The 18,057-nt window shown below is 43.9% G+C and overlaps 1 protein-coding gene across 2 annotated transcripts; it reads right to left on the bottom strand.

Moving 5' to 3' along the window:
• Window positions 1–294: 294 nt before the first annotated feature.
• Window positions 295–16,084, bottom strand: LOC125761409 (protein obstructor-E). 2 transcript variants are annotated; one of them, XM_049422502.1, is made up of 5 exons: window positions 15,647–16,083; window positions 4,274–4,483; window positions 3,274–3,462; window positions 2,992–3,202; window positions 295–442 (listed from the first exon to the last, which is right to left on the bottom strand). In XM_049422502.1, the coding sequence occupies exons 1-5, from the start codon at window positions 15,687–15,689 to the stop codon at window positions 388–390; spliced, it is 708 nt and encodes a 235-aa protein (XP_049278459.1). In that variant the 5' UTR covers window positions 15,690–16,083; the 3' UTR covers window positions 295–387. The 2 variants fall into 2 exon arrangements, with proteins under 2 accessions (XP_049278459.1, XP_049278458.1); XM_049422501.1 differs by lacking the exon at window positions 295–442 and adding an exon at window positions 1,399–2,426 and having other exon boundaries at window positions 15,647–16,084.
• Between the last annotated feature and the right edge of the window lie 1,973 nt (window positions 16,085–18,057).

Genomic DNA, 18,057 nt, shown 5'->3' with positions numbered 1-18,057 from the left:
ACCAACTGTCGGTTAGGACGAATGATTTCTTGATTTGAATTTCCATCCACTACATGCCACATCGTTCCTGTCGGCATGTTCACGGTTTTGATGGAGTGATTTTCCAAAAAACAAACCCATTTCCATGAAATCATGCAACTCAAACAGTAGCCGATTTGGGCTTCACACTCGACAGGCTTACTTTATTACCTTGTGCACTATTTTGTTTATTATATTATCTAATTTCTTTTCTTTCGTTATTTGACTTTTTACCTTTTTGTTTTAAATCATCTTTTGTTAAATAAATCGAAACAATTTATTTATTTTCTACTCATTTTTATTAAAAAGTTTTTGCACGGCTCACGGAAATAACTTACACACGATTTGTGCTTACGCTAATGACTACCATTAAAATCCTTTCTTCTGAAGGGCCTTGATGTCCTGATCACCGTAATAGTCCTCGCTGCAATGATGGAAATGAAATGCGTGAGTTACAGTTTCACCTTAACAGATAGTACCATACCGTAACACAACACCGAAAACACCGAAAACACACCAAATAGCATACTTAACCGAATGGTAATAACCACTACGAATGATTGCATTAGATAGAAACATTCGGACGAATGAATGCTTGAGGTGAGGTATGGAAAAGGTTGTGATCAGAGTGGAAAAAAAATAGTTGACCACAAATGTCATCGAACAGAACGCACGCAAAACGGTTAAAAAGATGAGAAAAGTTAGAAAGGGGAAAAAACACACACACACACACATAAATCACACGAGCTTACCCGTTAGTAATCGAAGGTTAGATAAACAGTGCGAAAATCAAACGCCACAAATCAGTATCGATAGTGTAGTGAAGGAACGAAGTTCGGTGTTACTCTGAATGATGATAAATCTTCACTTTTATCACAACGCATTCGTGATAGAACGACAGCAGAAGCAGCGAACCGTTAAAACACCGGAAAGTTTAAACATGATCGAGCTGTGTGTGAATGATGAGAAAGGAGAAGGTGGGCCCACGGTCAAGTATAAAACGGGGTGATAAAGAAGGAGGATGGTTGAGCTTTTTTGTTTAAAATGGTTTTAAAGATTTTTTTTTATTAATGTTTCATTTTCTGTTTGTGTTTCGTTGTTCTACGATCTAATCTAAGCGCTTCTCGCCTTCGCCACTTTCCAGTCAGACTCTCACGCGGCCTCTCACAGACTCTGCCCTGGTCCGGTGCCAGCAAACAGGTTTCAAACATACGAACGAGTGACCGCAACCATTCGAATCAAAACGATCCGACCTCTGCTGTTTGTTTTTTTTTTTCGACGCAGCTTTTGCAAAAGGAGCTAATCTTGTGTTTGCTACGGGGGGAGGGTTTGCGAGCGAACGAGTTCTACTAATCTATTGTTTGATTGTCCAGGAAGAATAAAAAAAACTAACTTTTTTTCGTTGTTGATGTTGTACACACAATAAGTTCTTGGTGGATGGTAATCATGAAGGTTAAGTAAAGCAACAAAACGCTGCCAGTGGAGAATTGTTCAAGTTTCAGATAGAAGCACAAGTCACAAGATTTGGATAAAATTTTGCTAAATAAAAAAATTAGCAACAAAGATTATGGAATGGAGCAGGATATTTGAGGTATCCTGGGTAAATCATATGAAGCGAACTTCATCTGCTTCTCTAGCGGCCACCGACAGATCACGAGCAAAACTCAACAAAACATTCTGAGTTTGGCTGTGATAGGTGCGTTGAAGTGAATGTAGAAATTGGAGTTCGAAAAAAGGGATTGGAATTCGTCCTGTTTGGTCCATGTTTTAGGTAACACAAACACTCCTATTTTTCGTTCAACAATTCTTATTGTAAGGAAAAAGGTATAACCCTTAACTCTTCTGGCTTTGAATCTGAATGTTTCGTGCTTGTCTTTGAGTGATTTGTTCCGATTTGAGTGTGTCTTCCTTGGACGTTATTGTTGGAATTTTTCTAAGGTGTTCACATTTTCCTCTTGCTAATGGTAGTAGTATATCAAAAGAATGTGTGTTTTTTTGCTACGTGTTGTCCTTCTAATGCCTCTTCAACGTCAGTTCTCTTTTCCTGCATTCTCGTCCATGTTTGATATGCTGCACCCGGCACCCTTTTTTCCGATAACGGCTATCGATATTCCTAACAATTAATCCTGTTTGATATTCGTTTTTGTTCTCCCACGTTTCATCGTTTCTGACGGTGTTTAGTTCTTCTACCAGTTCTCTGACTTCTTTCCTCAACTTTCACTCTCTCTATTTCTCTTTCTCTTTCCCTCTTTACTTCTCATTTCTAGTTGCTGTCCTTGGGAGCCGGACGGTTCGACTTAACGTTAGCTTTGGTGGAGGCAGGCGCACCACCGGACTGGAGAGCTAGACCGGCAAGGAGTTCGCTTTTGCGGATGCTTTTCAAGTCCAAATCACCGTAGTAATCTTCGCTGTTGGGTGTAAGGGTGGGAGATTAGATGATGGTTAGAGAAGAAAAGAATTAAAGAATTATACACTCCAGACGCGTAATAGGGATGGCGCAAATGGGTGATGTGTGTCGGAAGATCATTACCATTACATTCCCCACCCCTCAGGCGAAGAGATTTCAGGGGAATGTCAGGGGAAAAGGTAATGTGGAGCAGAGGAGTGGAGGAGAAATATTTGATGATACGAACACAAACACACAAGAATGTTTTAAATGGATGAAAGTTTTGAATGTTGTATGTGTGACGCATCATTTGTTTAGTCAGTCGGATGGAATTGTTAGTTAAACTTTTACGTACGCCAAATGGGATCGTAGAACTTCTTTGATGTTAAGCTGTCAGTTCAGAGGTATATTGCTTTTGCTACATTTCGAAAATTCAACAAATTATTGATTAAATACGCAAAACGCGCAACATAGGGTCAATTTAGAGAAAATTATCCAAAACACCAGGTCAGGTAGATTGTAACATCTCCAAATATTAAAAAAGAACACACACAAACACACAAACTGTATCACACAGCGATACTTACCATCCGGGGACGTCCTCGGGATCTTCACAGTTGCCGGTACCGTCAGCATCACCGATCTTGAAGACGGTTCCGATCGGGCAACCGTACTCGCGGGCGACTCCCTCCAGACAGATGTAGTACTTGCGGCAGTCCTCGGGATGTGCATGTCGCGAGAATGATCCAGCATTGGAGATCTCACCGGCGGCCGGGCAGGCGAATCCATTTGCTACTTCTGCGGATGGATGAACAGAAAGAGGTATTAACGGGTGCCGTCCAGAGAGTTTTCGTAGCTGTCGAACCTACCTTCGTTCTTGCACTCCGGCACCTGGTCGGCCCACATACAGACACGAGCTTCGCGATCGTAAGCGAGTCCGGGCGAGCACTGATAGCGCGAGGCCTCACCGTTCCAGCAGTTCCAGAAAACGTCGCACTTGGCGGCATCAGCGAAGATACCGTACAGACGCTCGCAGTGTGGTGTGGAAATCGGTGGTTCTGCAAAATGCAAGTGCGATGGAATTGATGTAGTAATTATAAAGGATAATAGAGGAATCATCCAGTAATATAGGATCGATTCTCGATAAATATATTAATTGATTCGCTCGGTGACGAATTTTTGTAATTAAAAATATGATGGAGAAACATTATCTATAGTCCTGTGGAACGAATAATCATCCTAGTCTTTAAAGGTTCTATTAAAAGCAACCAAATATCGTGATTTACTGATATTGTAATATTTTTTTTAAACGTTTTTAATATTGAAATTTACAGAAATTATTTAATTTTGCAAACAATTTCATAGAAATTGCATACAATAGTCTGCATTGCAACTACTTCAAAGAACAGCTTTTCAAGAGAAACAAAACGTTTGTGAATATATCCACATTCGAGCATATAGTTCTCAATATTCGCAACAACACCAGGCCACAGCCTAATAGTGCGGTTAACATTTTGCACACGTGTCAACACATCGTCCTATGGTGGGTATGCGTTCTTGTGCTGTTAAATGTGGCCTGTACCAAAGCAAACGTGTGTGCATGCATGTGTGTAATTAGCTCGATTGCTTCAGGTCTCATACAGCAATATCTCGTCGGCAAACAAAATCTCTCGAATCCACAATCTCTCTCTCCTTCCTCCGAGGAAAGCTATCACAACAAGAATTGGAAAGGGAACTATAATTTCCCACTATAACTCCCTCATGGTGGTGGTTCCTTCATTAAACTCGGGGGCGGTCAAAGAATTTTCCGGCTCAACGAACGCGCCAGACCGTGGCCAAACGGTTTGGGTTTGGTGGCGCTATAATTACCTAGCTGGGTGCGGTCGCCACAGTCCACGTTGTGCAGGTAGTCGCAGTTCTCCGTCAGGTATTTGGAGTCTGTCGCATCGAACGCGAGACCGTTGCCGCACGTCTTCAGCTCGGCCACGTTGTTGTCACACTTCCAGTACTTGTCGCAGGAGCTGTGATGCGGGTAGAAGCCGAAATCGTCCGGACACTTGAAGCTCTCCTGAGCGACAGCTGTGAATGGGAAAGAGATTGAGGTTAGAAATGGTTATTTCATTGCAAATTTTCTACCATCCATTATTAGCAATCTACCACCGAAGGGAAACTAGTTCAACGTTCAACTTGTGTATATATTTTTTGTCCCGCTTTTTTAAAAAATTTCTCTACGCCAGCACTATTATTATTTCATTTCTCTTGCCTTATCACATTTGCAGCAGCTTCCGAACGCAATTTGAATGTTACGTCAGCTAAGGTTAATAACAAACACAATACAAAAACAAAGAAGAAAGAGAGAGTGAAAAAGGCAAGGAAACGAATCTAAACCATCTCACAGCTTCTTGCAACACCTTGGTGATATGATTGGTGTCATTTTTCAAACAAAAAAAAACACACCAAGCAGGATTGGGTACGGCTAGGCCGCAATAAATATTCTCAACCACCTGCCCACCGATTCAATGCTGGCCAGGGTCCACGGATGATGGATCGTTCTGGCAGCGCCAACGTCAAACGTTCCAACCGCAAACGGGTACGGTTCCGTGATCAGGTGAATGATTTGTGACCTGTCGGATTTGGATGGTGGGCAGGGATCTCATTTTTTAGATTCACTATTTTCATCACTTTTGCTGCCGGGTTTTGTTCATTACAGGGGGTTTTTTTTTGTTTCTGTTCGTCTAAAAAGGACGCACCCACCAAAAGATATATCATTGTTTTCCTTTGTTTTTTTGTTTTTGTGTTTTAGATGGCAGTAGAATGAAAAATACTAAATATACTAGCCAGTGATCGATCAAGGCTTGTGAGGATGAGAGAGTTTCATTTTTTTTGCTACTAAATCTATTTGCTGCACCATCCCATCCCGTGCGGTTGATTAATGAACTCATCTTCAAATGGCAAAGAATTGTCGAGCTGTCCGGATGAAGATTAAAATTTGACATGAATTTTAGATTCAACCCCGTATCCCGGTCCCTATCCGGTCCGGTTGCAGTAAGGCCTCAACACCACAAAATGACATTTAGCATGAAGAAATCTCCCAGGAATGCTTTGACCAATCATAAATCCTGCCCCCGGTTCGGTAATCACGTTTGTCCCGCACACTGTCCCGTCCGTTTCATCCCGTGCATGCCATGGTTCCATGGGTGGTATGTATTGTAGTGCGCTGATGGGAAAGCTAGCAAAACCACAAAACTGGCCACAGAACAAAACAGAACGGCGAACATTATCGGCCATGAACCTGCCAGCTAAATAAAAGGCAGGAGGTCGAGGGTTTATTAACTTCGATGACAGCAATACCACGATATGCCGGATGGTGGCTTCTAGCGTGCCAACTGTCCAAACTCACCAACACGAACCGAACGCAAGGGTTTGGTTGGTACCGTGGTTGGTCCAAATCGTTTTGAATCAATAAATTTTCCCAACCCATCAGCGTTTGGTCATCGTAAATTTCGTTCGTGATAATAATTACACCGTAATTGCCATTATTTTTATCACCACAAATGATCTTTAATTTATGCTCCGAACGGTTCCGCCCGTGCTGGGGGCAGGTTGGGCTCGTACAGCCGTTTGTATGCACATGTTCGATTAACAGTTTGTCATCCCGATCTCGTACGGGATGACAGGCCACACTGATAGCCTCAAGAGGTTCTAAAATAGTTACGCTTGTTATGGGTTTGGTGGGTTTACGTGAAGGAATTTGTGAAACCGGCAGTAAGCATCGATTGCAAAACTCGGTATGGAACGTGTTTGAGTGAAATTGGATTATGTTGTGTTTCTTCTTTAATTATGTATGAAGTAACAGCTTTATTTCTAATTACAATCTTAAATCATGTACAATTATCTTCATAGAAATAGACTTCAAGAGTTATTTAAGAATATAAATTGTTAAACTTTTAGTTGCTTTGAGGACGTTATACAGATTTTAAAATGTAGAAATTGTCCAACGTAAACCAATGATTAAGGTTAAGGAAATGTTCCATGGAAATGCTCTTTTCATCTTGAATAGATCAACATTTCATATGTAACTTTAATCCTTTCTTTAGGTAGTTGTTTTGTACAAAATATCCCACAAAATGTAAAGAAATAATCCAAAGCAATCATAAACAAACCTATGCAGCTTCCATCATGTTCCATAAACTGAACAAAACAAAAACAAATGCTCATTAAAAAGCTCCCGAGTTAAATAATCATCCGGTTTTGTCTGTTCCATATCAGTTTTCTCTCTCTCCCTTGCTGTGGCTTTTTTAACGTTTTTACCTATTTTTACTTATCGCTTCTGGCACTGTCAAGAGCCGTGTGACGATTTTGGTCATGGCGCGTGTGAACACGGTGCGTAATCGAGCACGGTGCCGACTTTAAGGGCCGCCAGCTAACTATCACACATGGTCGTAATTAAGAGGGCGTCCTGTAAGTTTTGCGCAAGCAAAACCCCATACTACACCGTAACCGAATTTCTTACGATGCTAACAGTGCAAACAGATAGCCAGTAACACAACCGAACACGAGCATAAATACAAATTGTTACCATCGTTCCGTCGCTTTTTTTTTGGGAGGCCCATTAGGTTTTGATTCCATTCCCTTTTTACCCATTCCGGGCGGCTACGCAGGGCTTCTGCATTTCCATTGCCTAATCACTCGTGGTTAATTAGTTTAGTGGCACAAAGCAAATGACCGTACGATCGGTCCATTTAGTTAGGTACGGCTAATTCGGAGCCAAACACGCTTAAATACCGACCGACCCGTTCGGGTATGGCATAATCGGGTGCAGCAAATACATTAAGCAATGGGGTAAGCTTTCGTTTTTTCCTTCTTCTTCTTCTGCTTTCTTCACTCACCACTTCCCATTTACGTACGCGATCTAATTTGATCTTTTGCTTGCGTTTGTGGTTGGCGTGAGACGCCTGAAATAGATTTGGAATCATCCACCTAACAGCTTCTTCGCACAAGCATAGGAAATGGCGTATGGAAAATTTCTTCCCTTTTACTCACCCACCCCCCGGGGTGGCAGAGGCCATTCACTTTCTTTCATGAAGCTTATGGAGCAAAACAAGAAAACTAGAAGCAAGAAAACAACAAACACAAAAAAACCTTCCATTTCATTTTGTAGCGGTAGATTTTCCACCGATTTTCAATTACTTTTTCTCCACCTTCAATCTGGTGGTTATGTTTATTTTGCATACATACTCCTATGTGAAGGGGAGAGGAGGTTCATTGACCGCAACATTCGGTTGGTGATTTATCTGCTAATAGCGTGATCGCGTGCAATTTTTTCCCTCTTTTCTTTAATGATTGAACGCCGATGAACAAAACGGAAGCCATCGTGATGAGGAAACGTCGTGCGGATGAGCTACAAATTTCGGTCCAAATGATTCGATGATGATGATGATTGCCCGCCCGATGCTTCCATTCAATCGAACAATGCGAGAAGGTTTCCACTCGAGCAAAACTTGAACGAAAGTGCCGGCACCTGTAGTGAGTTTTCCTTCTGCTCTTTTTTCGGTGGTTAGTAAAAATAAAAACCCATTCAAGATGAATCAATGATCTTTGCTCTGTGTTTCGCTCCCTGCCGGTGCGATGTGTTGAATTGGCCTTCTTGTGTACCGATGCCACTCGATGCGCACTTCAAGCGGGGTTGGAAAACCACCCCCCGCCTCCCTTTATACCTCATCAGCATCCCCTACGCAAGTACCGTTTCCGTTGACCGTGAACGGTTTTGTGTATAATATAATTGTTCCCCCATTTTACGAAACGGGGCTTCACCGTTCGTGAATGGTGCTTCACTTGGGCGCCCATATAATGGGATATGCTTCGTGATGCGGTGTGCACCATCTAATTATAGCTTGAAAGTGAAATCGTTTTGGCAAATCACTTTGCCCAACGGTAAAAGGGCTCAAGAAACATACCGAAGCATGATCATCACTCTCGCTTTTATCTCTCGCCGTAACGCCGTTCGTGATTGGTGGCATTGAATTTGGCGAAATAGAAAGGATTCCCATAATCCTTAACGGGGTTCAACAAACGTTATCCGAGAAGAGAGATGAAGTAGGAAAAAAAACGCAGGCAAATACCATTTAAGGTGGCACGATACACGATCGACAGAAGAAGAAAAAACCAGCCTATCCCTGCTTATGTTCAGGCATAAGTCACCTTGTCTGATACGGTAATGAGGTTTCGTAAACGATCCACGTAATAGTGCCCAAACAAAATCCACTTCAGATTCGAGATTAGATCGGGCGTAAAAAAACGTGAAGTAACCCTTTATCCCAGCGGTAGGAGCAGGATTTGCAATTAAACTTCCAAAAAACCTCGGGGGTTGGAATCCGGGGTTATTTCGTTGCGGGGTGTTTGTGAAGAAAACGGCTCCCAAAAAAAAGTACAGAAGATTGTAAGAAACCGAATAACGAAGGCCTTTTGATTCGCTGCACAAAGCGCGACATAAAGCACGCTGATTATCCACATTGTTATCCGGGATGTTATCAGCGCCACCAGTGCCGTAGGCATTCCCCGGGACATTCGCTTTTGCTGCTGCTACTGCTACCGTACCCTTTCAGGGGGGAAGGTTTTCTGTTTTGTAGATTGTAAGAAAATGTTTTTCCACGCTGGTTACGTGGCCCAATAGAAAATCTGTCAATATTTATACCAACCAACTTGAACTGCGTCTTCGTTTGAAGGGATATGTTTCTTTGCCTTTTTTCTTGTTTTTGGGGGGAGAAAACCTTGGATAAGGAGGAAACTTATTTCCAAACGCCATATCAGCACCGAATGGTTTGTTTGTAGGAAGGCTTACAGTGCCTGAAGCCGTCGCTTTATACCATAACATTGTCTTTTTCGGCACACAAACCCGGTACGTGTATGTGAAGCGTTAGAACATGTTAAGCTTTTCTTCTGGATGCTGCAGGTTACATACGTTCAAGCAAAAACGAGGAAAGAAAACAAACCCAACAACACAAAACGGGTACTGTTCCTTTTTTTTTTTGGTAATAAACGTTTATTATCTTGCAACCGTCGATCGGATCCGCGGTAAACACACATACACAATCGGAAAACGCAAGGTTATCGGGGAAAAGCAATGTGTCGAATGATGACGATGCCTGTTGGAAGATTTGATTTTAAACGATTGTTTGCTTTTGGTGCGTATGGCAGATCGAAAAATGGCCTACGGGAAGTAGCAAACGTGGATAAACGCTTAATGGTAGGGGGTGTGGAAAACAAAATGGCAAAGGTAGGATGGTTTTGTTCTGGGCGAAAACTTCTAACGCATCGAAGGTAAAGTTTAATTTAGAGGAGGTTTTTCTTTAAAAAAAAAGTTTCATGTTTTCTTATCGTAATCATGTAAGCAGAATGTTTCTTATTTTAAAGGAGTATGTTCAATAAAACACACAAGAAAAAATCCCAATCTCGTTCAGTCGTTACCACCATTTCGCAAACAGAGTTCAATCGGTTTCCATCACCTGTTCTAATCATTTCTCTGCTCAAACTTTGACATTTGAACCATCATTACTGCACATCCAATATTCTGCATATTCGCAGCTGCACATGCCTAAACCCTCGCAAAAGGTATGCGGCACTGCGCACCCTACGAGGGAATTGATTATTGCACGCGAAAATCCTACACAAGAGCGAAACCCCATCTGCCATAGGTGAAAAGGTTAGAATTGGTAATGCGCGGTAGTACACGCATCGAACCACCAACAAACCACGCGTTTCCTTCTCCTTCCCTTGGGGGTGGAATTTATGTGTGACATTTCAATCGCTATTTTACGATTTGCGAATCCACCGACCGAGCTGCATCTTCTATCTGCTGCACACTGCAAAACAAACACTGGCTTGACACGCAAAGGGTTAGGTTATGGTACGCGTTAATGGATAGTAGAATTTAATTAACACATAAATAAACCCCTCCCGAAGGTATGTGTGTATGTTTGTGTGTGTGTGTGCAGATTTTGCTCATTTTAAGCTAGCCCAGGGGGAGGGTGAAGTACTTTAAGAAATTATGTACACTCCCCGTACTGCAAGTACTGCACCGATATTGGATGGAAAGCGGAGACTTCGTCTGTGTCAGGCTCTAGGCGTAGGATGAGTGGTGTACACCGGGTGTGCAACATGACTCTGTCACAGTACAGGACTATTAATAAATCTTCTTGCCTTAGATCTCTTCACGTGTTCGAGCATTCGGTTTGAGCTTTCGCTAAACTTACGATGCATGCGTTTTGTATGCAAGTCATTAAAATGCACCATGTCGACATGACATCAACCCCGGTAGCTGATCCGTACACCAGAAGGTACAACACTGGATCACCATTTTTTTGTTTGTTACTTTTCGTCTGTGAGTGTGTGTGTGTGTGTGTTTGTGCAAACCGCATTGATCTCTTCGCTCCGAATTCCGGCAGGTTCCGGTAGACCAGGAAAAAGGTGAACCTGTCCAGCATCAAAAAAACCAGCATGAAAAGTGAAAGTAGTAAGCAGTAATATGCAAAAAAACGAAAACCCCCATACCACCAGAATACGCTCAAAATGTCGAAGATTAACAAAGCACAGCGAAGAGAAGCAGAAAAAATGGCTCCAGTGGTGCGCAGGAGTGGTTTTGGCTCCGGACACAAAACCGTGCAAGAAACCTTCCGCATGTTGTTTCGTAGGTAGGTGTTTTGCTTTGGACTTTTGTTAATGAATTGCGAAAATTCGATTCGTGCCTTTTGCTGGTGTATGTGTGAGCAAAAGGGTGTGGAAAGGGCGACGGCGAGACCCTGCCCGATAATCGAAGATCGAAATTCGATTGCGCAACAGTGGCGCTCCTGCGCTCCAGCCCACTCACCAAAGCAGCCGCGGTCTGTCCGAAAAAAACACAAACCAGTCCCGGGGAGATTCGATAACGGTAGCCAATGGAATGGAATGTGGTTGCAGTCGATGTGCTCTGGCACTGGCAGCAAACTCCTTCCCCCGGTTTGGAACGATGGTGACACAATCGCACGCGGTTATGTCACATCCAAACTCGCACCACCTTTCGTACAAACTTCGAAGCTGAAGACGAAGAGTTTGGCCTCATCTCGTGATCCTTCCCGTGATCGCAACCCACTCGCACCCGTTCGGGGTGGTTCACCCTGTTTGTCCCGCACCCCAAAAACCGTGCGGCGGTACTTAAAGGGGTGGGTGAGCAAATAAAGTCGATTATGAAATGAGCTACAGACGCACACCGAATGGAATTTAAATATTAACAAACGGAATTGTGACACCATTTTGTGGATCGATCGTTTAAAATGCGACCGCATCTTTTTAATGCGGTCCCAACAAGCGGTCGCCCTGTACGGTAAGCGCACAGCCTTTCTCGGCCAAGTTCAGCCTATTTTCTGTATGATTGGCGAAAGAAAAAAAAAACACGAGAAGAAGGCAAAAAAAACCAGCTTCATCTAGCAATGGTAGGTAATTACGACAAATGGCCGTCCTCCGGTATCGAGTACACATTTCACCACAGCTACGCAGCTTGCGCAATTAGTGCGCTTCCGTTGGCATTACTTTCTAAATCGAACATCCGTCACGAGCCACGATGAAGGTCAGTCCAACTGATCGGGTGGGCAACAATCTTGCTCCCTGCACTACATTTGCGCTTGGCAGATCAAGTTCAAGCCGCACCGATACGGCGATTGTGTTCCTGTGTTTCCAAGCCGAAGCGAAAGGATGCATCGAACTGGTCTTGTATCTCCAATTACCAGTGATGGGGCGTTTTTTTTCTTTCTTGCGATTACACGGGCGCACCATTTTGTTGGCACGCTTTTTTTCCACGATTGACAAAAATGGCGCATATACGTGAAGGTGTGCGCTACAAAAACGCAAGGGAACCCTACGTTTAACTAGAGCACAATTGAAAGTAGTGCAGAATGGGCCTTTCCGAATGTGCCCTTTTCGTTTGAATTGGTAAAAGGATCCCTTCTCCCAACAGAACAGAAGACAAATAATCACAAAACATTACGCGGTTTGGTGAAGGTCAAACTATCGATTTACGGGTAAGTTAATGTTGAAATTCGATTTTCGAAAGGCTCCACCAGTCCCACTCAAACGGCACTTTCAGCTCGTTCAATGTCAATGCGACACTGGAGGCGAGTAGTTTGGCGTTACCGAAGCATCATCGGAAACGCTTTAGATTAATGCTTGTGAAAGGTAGAACTGAAGCGTTAAGCTAGTGGTACAATTAACCATTCGAACACCTAGGACAGACTTATCGACAGATTAGTCCGCAAGCGAAATTAACTAATTTCGTCACGCATTTTCCGAAGAAAATAAACACCCTCATGTCTGTCGGTGGGAGTGCGATCTGTCAATGAACTCGAAGTAGTCCTTCCATTGCTTTCATCCATCACACGTATGTCACGGTTCTCTTTTTTTTTGTTATATGTGTATGCCTCTTCTAGCAATCGACACACACAGAAACGAACACAAGAAAGCCTTATTCTTGCCACCATTCGGTGATGGATACGCGTAGTCACACGGACCGCACGATACGTGAGCGGAATGTGATTGCATTAGTAATCCGTGGTCAGCTACCAGGTATCAACTGCTGGGGGAGCGTTTGGGGGCCGGGAGATCTGGAAGCGTGAAAGCGCAACTACATTTTAATACCAAAGCCGAAGTGCAAAGGATCTGCCGATGGAATACTAATCGTGGCGATTATCTAACGGACCATACAGTGTTGTGCCATTGAGACAACATGGAAAAAGAGGAGACAACAGAGAAAAAGAAATAACCCACAAAACACCCACCCTTACCATGGATGGTACAAGATTTTCGACTTCGAATTAGTCCCGATAATCTCATTATTTGGAGCTGATTTCATTGAACCCCGCGGCATGTGTGCGGTACTGCCATCGCAGCAGCGTGGAGTGGAAATTTTGATTTCCACTGTAATTTGTGACGGTAGACGTGGCCGTGCTCGGAAATCACAATCACAAACTGACTGATGGATGTACATTTATTACCACCATTTCTTCCCCGCAGCAGCTTTTCTGCCGGTTGTGCTACCTACGAACGATTAGTTCGGTGCACCATGATTAATTAGCCTACAGAAACGACGGACAGATGTCCAAGATGTGCTGCTGAATCCTGAGACGGACGCTTCTGCCATCCCCCTGCGAGAAGGTGTTTTGCAAGTGTAATTCAATTAAGCGTCCTTGATGTGCGTTGCTTACCATCGCTGCCCGAAGCGACTGTGCAAGTTCCGTGCTTGCAAGGAAATAGTTTACCGTCCCTGTGCATTATCTTTTGGTCGTGCTTCTTCCCTGCACTGGTAAGTGTTCCGAGTGGCCGTCTGTCATCAATTCGCAACGTTTCGCAACGCACTACCGAGAGACGGTAGAGATTGCCTCGGATCAATCCCGAGGAAATCGGGCCGCGGATCGTCGAACTATAATTAGTGTAATTGAACGCATCTCACGGTTCGGCACACTAGGGGCTGGATGGGTGCCGGATATCGATTGCTGGATAACAGTCCCGTCTGTACCAAAAGCCCCGTCAACCGTCAACTAGGCTTATAATCTGGTCCTGGAAGCAATTACCGTTCGATGACGCTTCGCTGGTTCTGTGTGTTCTGTGTGCCTTAGAACGGATACTACCACCAACCGCTGGAAAGCGTTTATCCGCGTCAACACGCGGATGTGGGAATGGAATTAATTCAGTGCCCGAGTTGCCGACAACCTTGACCGAAGATCGGCCAGATTGACAGTATCGTTCGCATTGCACAATCTGAATGTCGATGCATTCAGTCGTAATCAGGGCAGCATCATGGCAGCGTACCGAAGCGTATGACAGCAGGCGGGTTACCAATCGGGTAATTAACCGATTGAGAACGTTGCTCTACATAAGTGAGAATATTTCAGCACACTGTAAATTCGATAAATGATGACCTACCGAAGGTCCGAAGAATATCCAATTTCAAGGACATCCAAGCAAGCATGAATCAAAAGTGTCAACTAAGGCGTTATGGGAGGGAGGTTTTTCATTTGTTTAACAGCTATCTAGGACATTCAAGACACACGCACAGCAGTGTCAAACGAGAAATCGGATAAGGTTTACTATACGCATGCGACCACGCCCGTCAACCCCCTGGGGGGGAGGTGGATTAACAAATGTCGTGCATTCTCGGTGCGTGGTGCAAATCGCTAGATGAATAAATTTCCATTCCCGCTTCGGATCGACAAGAAGGGGGACACAAGAGAACCGGCTGACCTCGACTCATATTTCAGAGAAAAGAAGCCCGATGGTGCACCGAAATCTTTCATCATCGCGCGTGTCGCGTCTCACACAAAACGCTCAGCCGACTCTTCTAGATAGCGCGTACGAGATCAAGTATGATCTTACCAGAGACCGAAGCGCATACAGAAAAAAAAAACTTCTCCCCACCTCTCTGGTACATTTTTCAAAAAACCAGTTCCAAACGAAAGCGAAATTGCTTCGAGATCAAAACATGCTCCACCTGCGTACACCAGAACTGTGCCAAGTAGAGCAGCGAACAGACGGCGACATTGTTGAGATACAGTGGATGTGGCGATACATGGTGGAGCACTGTTGCGTTACGCGCGGGGGGGGTTTTGCCGTGAGCAAGATGGCGCAGCCCATCATGAAAGTGAGAGCAGTGCGCGCGCGCTTTTTTGTGCTGCATGGGACGGCTCTCGGTGTATGACGCGTTGGCGTTGCTGTGTGTGAAACACGCGGACTTCCTGTTGCCGTTTCGTTCCAACAGCGTACGTACGAAAGCGAAAGCACAACCCACCACAAAAACCCATCCAAACTAACTCAGCTGAATGTGAGCGGCACATTCTTGCGGTGGGCGATATTCGTTAGAAATACAAGAGGAGAGAAATAAAAGGCAAAGATCACGCGGAATGCTGCGAGGTGGTTTCATGCTTGAACGATTGACTAAGTGATCATTCAAGCATGGAGTTTTGATTCGCCACTAAGTTGGACTCTTAAGGGGAAGAGACTGCTGAGCTTATTGAACTTCTAGAAGACCTTAACAGTGATCATTTTTAGTTGCTAAATTTAAAGTAAATGCCCTTATTATGGCACTGATTCTATTACACAAACGATCTAATCTACCGATCGACTTCGAATCGAACGTTTCGTTTCCTGCTTCGTACGCTCCAGCACGTGATTGCTGAAGAAGTTGTGTTAGAAAGAACTTATTTCTCTTGAGGTACGTACCGGCTCCGAAGAGTGCAACCACGAACACTATGCTATACTTCATTTTGTCACTGTGCGTTTGTTTGCTTTTGTTATCTTCCGTTCCGGAATGTTCGCTACACCACCCAAGGATTTTCCGTTTGCACGTGGAACGTGATTTTCTTTACGGACACTTTCTGCACACCTCAACCAAAACCACCGCAAATGTCACTGTAACACAAGCACACGCTGCACTGCGAGGTTATACACTTCTGGAACGATGTCCTTTCCGTGTTGTTGCACTGTTTCACCGTTGAACGTTCGTTTGGTCACCCGAAAAAGTTGGATTTAAACTGCAATCCAGAACGCTTTCCTGAAAAAAGCTAACCAAACTGTGGTCGATCCTGCTTGCTACGGTATGTTAGGCGCACCGGTGTTGTGCACGCTGCGAAACTTCCAACAAAACTGTATTAAAAGGCAATTTTACAATCGGTTTTTATACCCAAGGTAGGTGGAGGAGCGCATTTTCTGGTTCTTCTTGGGTGTCTTCGTTCACCGCCCGGCAGTCGCCGCATGCCGTCTCGCTTCGGTCTCGTGAAACCCACCATTTGCCGTCCGCCTGCCAGCGAAGAAGGGGGCTTTGCTGGAACGGTTGGGCCGGCCCCACTCCTTCGCCATGACGCGATCACAGATTTCAACGCGAGCGTGGACCGATCGGTAAGTTCGACAGAAGGAGATCGTGCGCGTTTGCTTGCGGTAATGTGTTGTACCGCAATGTGTCGCGTACGTGAAGTGTGCGCGTTTTCATGCACGAACTGCGTGGCTGCAAGATGGTGGCATGGTAAAGGAAAACGGGTGCTCTGCCTTTCAAATCAGGTAGACCCCCTTTTTCCTTGGGATCACCAAACGCGCTGGCTTAGCATTTTGTGCATGTGTGTGTGTATGTTGTTTTTTCTCTCTCTATCTCTCCTTTCTCTCCTAACGTCTTTTTTCCGTTCCTTCTGGTTCTCTTCGACACCATTCATTCCACCATGGTGTAGAAAGCCAACAAACGGTTGTTGTAGTCAACACTACGACGCTACAAACGTTCCATTTCAAACCTACCCCATCGTTACCTGCTTTGCACCGATTTACTGTCGCTCGTTTCGGTGCAACTCCAATTATCCCGAACCACAAACATCCCAGTGTCACTAAATACCTTCAAAGTTCCTTTTCTTTCAAAGCAACCGTGCCTGCTTAACCGTTCGACCGTCGCACTGTAAGTACACGATCGTACGAAGATGATCGCGGCTGTTAAAAGGGCTACCACCGTCCTTTAGACACTGTTGTAGGTCGTGAATAGTGCGATTAGCCCATCTTTTGCCAACCCTCTGCACTAATCTCATATCCATCTCAGGTTGGTGCATCCCGTACACATACCATCTCCATCGCCCAAAAGTGTTTTTTTTTATGGACGAGTACCGCGATGCATCAGGCGAAGCCGCATGGAACATAATTAGGAATTAAGGTGGAAAATGCCAAACACCACCTTCACCACTTTCCACTTCGTATCGCAAATGTATCGTCTTATTACCACCACCAATTTAGACCGTGCATAGATTTGCAGAAGAAAAAATAAAACGTCGGGTTCGTTGGTCTCTATCTCGTTGCAGTCACCACTTCATTCCCACTACTCCACATGCGGGTTTCCGTGTGGTTTCTGATCGGTGTGTGATCTTGGTACGTTTTTTTATTATCATTTTTCTTTCTCTCTTCTACCCCAAGCGATCGATCGAGGTTCAAGCATTTCCTTGAGCGACCTTCTCTCTGTCGCAGCAAAACGTTTAGCCGCAACCGATTACAACTTCCAGGGGCACGAGGGTCGTTGCGATTCAAGGTGTGAAATTATGAAACAATAGTTAATGTATACGAAATGTGATCGTTTACAAACGATCGTTCGAGTGGAAAATTAACTACACCGGGGAAGCTTTTAAGGGTAGTTAATAAGCGGGATTGCTATCGAAATGGAATCGTTTAGTGTTTTTAACGTTTAAATTAAAGAAATGCTTGGAGTATCGTGCGCGAGTGATTCTAAAATTTTTATGTTTACTCTTAGATTTTTAATTAAAAATTCATGTTATAGACTTTTTGAAAAAAAACCAAAATTTTCGGTCCTGAATGATACATTTGAACACTTTTTGAGACATTTTTATTGAGTTGTCTCGATATCTTCACTTGATAATTTATTTATCATGTGTTTAATTGAAGAAACAATAAGATTTGGAGTTATTTTCAAGTAAACCTTTCATTCAACCATTCAAATACTTTCATCAATACGTGTGCACGTATGAGAAAGTCGACTAAAACATGCCACATTCAGCGCATGTTTATCTGACATAACGAATATGATCTTGAAAACGAAACCAAAGAACATATTAACACCCTGGTTAAACAACTTTCGTTATCGGTTGGAT

Source organism: Anopheles funestus, chromosome 2RL, assembly GCF_943734845.2.
Source record: "Anopheles funestus chromosome 2RL, idAnoFuneDA-416_04, whole genome shotgun sequence".
Lineage (NCBI taxonomy): Eukaryota > Metazoa > Arthropoda > Insecta > Diptera > Culicidae > Anopheles > Anopheles funestus.
The sequence above is the reverse complement of the archived record's forward strand: the minus strand, read 5'-3'. Positions and strand labels throughout refer to the sequence as shown.